This window comes from Plectropomus leopardus, unplaced genomic scaffold (genome assembly GCF_008729295.1).
Source record: "Plectropomus leopardus isolate mb unplaced genomic scaffold, YSFRI_Pleo_2.0 unplaced_scaffold16160, whole genome shotgun sequence".
Classification (NCBI taxonomy): domain Eukaryota; kingdom Metazoa; phylum Chordata; class Actinopteri; order Perciformes; family Serranidae; genus Plectropomus; species Plectropomus leopardus.
This window is the reverse complement of record NW_024617345.1, coordinates 2863-6074: the sequence shown is the minus strand read 5'-3', so window position 1 is coordinate 6074 and position 3212 is coordinate 2863. Positions and strand designations below refer to the sequence as shown.

Genomic DNA, 3212 nt, shown 5'->3' with positions numbered 1-3212 from the left:
TAATAAATGTAAAGGTTCCTAAAAAGTTAAAATAACTGTAAAGGTTCATAAAAGTAAAATAATAAAATAAAAAACAATTTTAATAACTGAAAAGGTTCCTAAAAAAGTTATAATAACTGTTAAGGTTCATAAAAATAAACGGTTGTTTTTAGCTAATCACCATATTAGCTTAAGCACTTTACACTGCATAAATTAGCATAGCGGCTAGCTAAGTTTATCTTTGTTTATCGTTTAGCAGATTTCGTTAACTATTTAAACTTTTTAGGACTCACTGCTGGTTAAAGTCGCGTCATCTCCCGGCAGGAAAACACGGTTCACTAGTTTGGACGTTTTTTTTTTCAGCCGAAAACTGTCAAAATGGAGCAGCTAAGGCTAACGCTGCTGTGGCACGAGGCCAGCACAGCGAGACGTGCGTCATCGTAAATCCCGTGACGTGCTCCGTCATTTCCTCCGAAATCCAAACTGATTCCCGCGCTGCTGACTCACTCCGCGGACCTGTGATAGTCGAAGATTTATTCTGAGTTTGCGGCGTTATCCTCATTGTTTTTCTTTTTTCTGTTTCCTGCCTGCTGCTGTCTGAGTTTCAAAATAAAGGCACGGAGGGGAAGTCAGGTGAAGTGCGGGATCAGGTAAAACGGGACTGAGGCTGCAGTGATACACCTGTGTGAAATCCAAGTGTGTTTCCCCGTCGATATGTGAAGCTCGACCCAAACCCTTAGTTTTTTGTTTGTTTGTTTTTAAATGGTGTGATATTTATTTCTTATCTTAATAGTTTTATTAAGAACTCAGATGTGTTTTAATTATTTCAGCGCTTATTTTTTACTTAAAACACATAATTCACTCATAATTCTACTTTGAATTATATATGCATTTTGTTAACAGCTTTTATTATACTGTATCTTTTAGGCCTATCTAATCTTTAATATAGCGTATTTTCAGATGTTTTTGTTATTCCCTCTTCTATATTTCCACACTCTTTTTTTAATGAAATCTTTCAAAAGTCTTAAAAATGCTAATTCTACTATCTATCTATCTATCTATCTATCTATCTATACACAGACATTTTTTTCAGCACTTTTAGAGTCATTTTCTTGTTTGTTTTTACCTTTATTTTATTTTTTGTTTATTTTCAGGTTATTTTCTTGTGAAAAAAAAAATCAACTAATTGCATGCTTATTTTTAAGCCATGTCTTGATACATTGCCTGTGGCCCTCTCCCCATGTGTTAGAAAGAAATAAAACCAATTTGCTCCGGTTTCAAAGGGTTAAATGTCTTCAAAGGATCACAGAAATCACATCTCACCTCTCTGCATTATTATGACATTTATCAGTGTTGACCCTTTACAACCTGAGCTTCTTTTTTTTAAATATTGGAGGAAGGCACAAAAAATTACTCAAAATTGGCGCAAAAAATCTGTAAACTGTAAATTAGCACAAAAAAAGACTGAAAAAACAATCATTTAAAAAAGAATGACTTGAAAATTTTCTAATATACAAACTTGTGTACATACTTCCATGACATGTAAATATTATTATCATTATTCTTCATCTTATTATTATTAATTTCATTATATTTTCGGAAAATTCCCCCCAATGCAATAATTTCATCTTGTTTTAAAAAACAAACCAACAAACAATAGATAGGTCATTTTTTGTCATCTTTTGTCTAATTTCTTTCAGTTTGCAGGACACCTTATGTCAAGTTGCTCATTGCCTTATTTCTCCAAGTTTCTTTTTAAAGAAAACAATACATGTTTTTTTGTTCAGGTTTAAGACATTTTAATGCTTGTAAACGGCGTAACACAGCACAAGAAAACTGATAACAGTCCAGGCGTTAAAGGGTTAATACACTTTACAGAATGATCTCCTCAGGTGTTTAGAAATTTCTTTCATTTTCAATCCGTATATGATTGGATTACAGAGAAAGTGATACACAATCACTTGTAAAGTCATTATTAAATGTGCAGTTTTGGGGAAATCTGCTTCCAGTCGAGTTTGAAGTACATCATAAGCACTCAAACAGGAAAAGCTGATGAGAACCAGCAGATGAGCTGAACACGTCTGTGCAGCTTTTCTCTGCACTTCTCTGCAACTGCGATTCGCTATTTGAAATATTCTTGTGTATGTAGACAGTATGAAGAGCACAGGGAGAGGCAGAAAAACCACAAAGAGAATCAGACCGTATATATTCAGCAGTGTCGACCTCACACACTGAAGTTTGGAAACTGTACTGTTGGAAATTATTCCTTTTAAAGTGAAGTTACAGAGTTTTTTCTTAACATTCAGGACAGGGACCACTGCATTATGACAAAGAGGCAGAAGCCAAGCCAAAACCAGGAAAACACTGACAGATGTCTTTGTCATGATATTCGGATATTGCAGAGGTTTACTTATAGACACATACCTGTCATAAGCCATGACTGCCAACAGTAAGAACTCTGAACCTCCTAAAGAATAGTAAATATACCACTGAAAGAGACATGCTGAATATGATATGATCTGTTTTTCAGATAAAAAGTCAATCAAAAGCTTTGGGTAGACAGCAGTGCTGAAAAAGACAGAGTTGATTAACAGAGCAGCAATAAAAATGTACATCGGCTCATGCAGGGATTTGTGAACCACTATGATCCACACAATAGTGGAATTACAGAAAATTATGAGAATAAATGCTACAAACATGACCACAAAATAAAGATATCTGTATTTCTGCACTTCCACATGACCATCAAAAGTAATATATGATACATTAAATGTATCCATTATAGTTCTCCAAATCAAAATGTTGATTAATAAAACAGGTACATTACTAGAAATGTTGTTTCATTCATTCAGTCCTCAGTACCTGACCTCGACGTGCACAGGTGAATTCGATATATGATGAGTTTGAGACTGGGAGAAGTTTTAAGGTTGTTTTAAACCTCAATGGAGCTAATTAAATTCTCCAAAGGAAATAATACTCAAACTCTAGAGGCCTGGACTCATGGATGTTGTTTGCAACATGTCAACATGTCTTCCTCCAAACTTGTCAAACATCACAGCTTGGTCAGTGGACTTTCACATCTACTTGTGACACTCTAGACATATCAGGTCAAGTCAGGTCAAGTCAATTTTATTGTCACAACATATTATTACATTGTCAATTTACTCACAGGAAAAAAAAGGAAAAACTCCCCCCAGAAAACCCTATAATGGGAAAAAAAACAGTAGAAACCT

The 3212-nt window shown here is 34.7% G+C and overlaps 1 protein-coding gene across 1 annotated transcript; it reads right to left on the bottom strand.

Annotated features, from left to right (window-relative positions):
• Nucleotides 1-1841: 1841 nt before the first annotated feature.
• LOC121964580 (olfactory receptor 13C2-like) lies at nt 1842-2759 on the bottom strand. Its single transcript, XM_042514784.1, has one exon. The coding sequence runs from the start codon at nt 2757-2759 to the stop codon at nt 1842-1844; it is 918 nt and encodes a 305-aa protein (XP_042370718.1).
• Nucleotides 2760-3212: the final 453 nt, after the last annotated feature.

Bases quoted from the DNA above. Each gene is read 5' to 3' on its own strand.
- LOC121964580 (XM_042514784.1), bottom strand. From the start codon at position 2,759: ATGGATACATTTAATGTATCATATATTACTTTTGATGGTCATGTGGAA.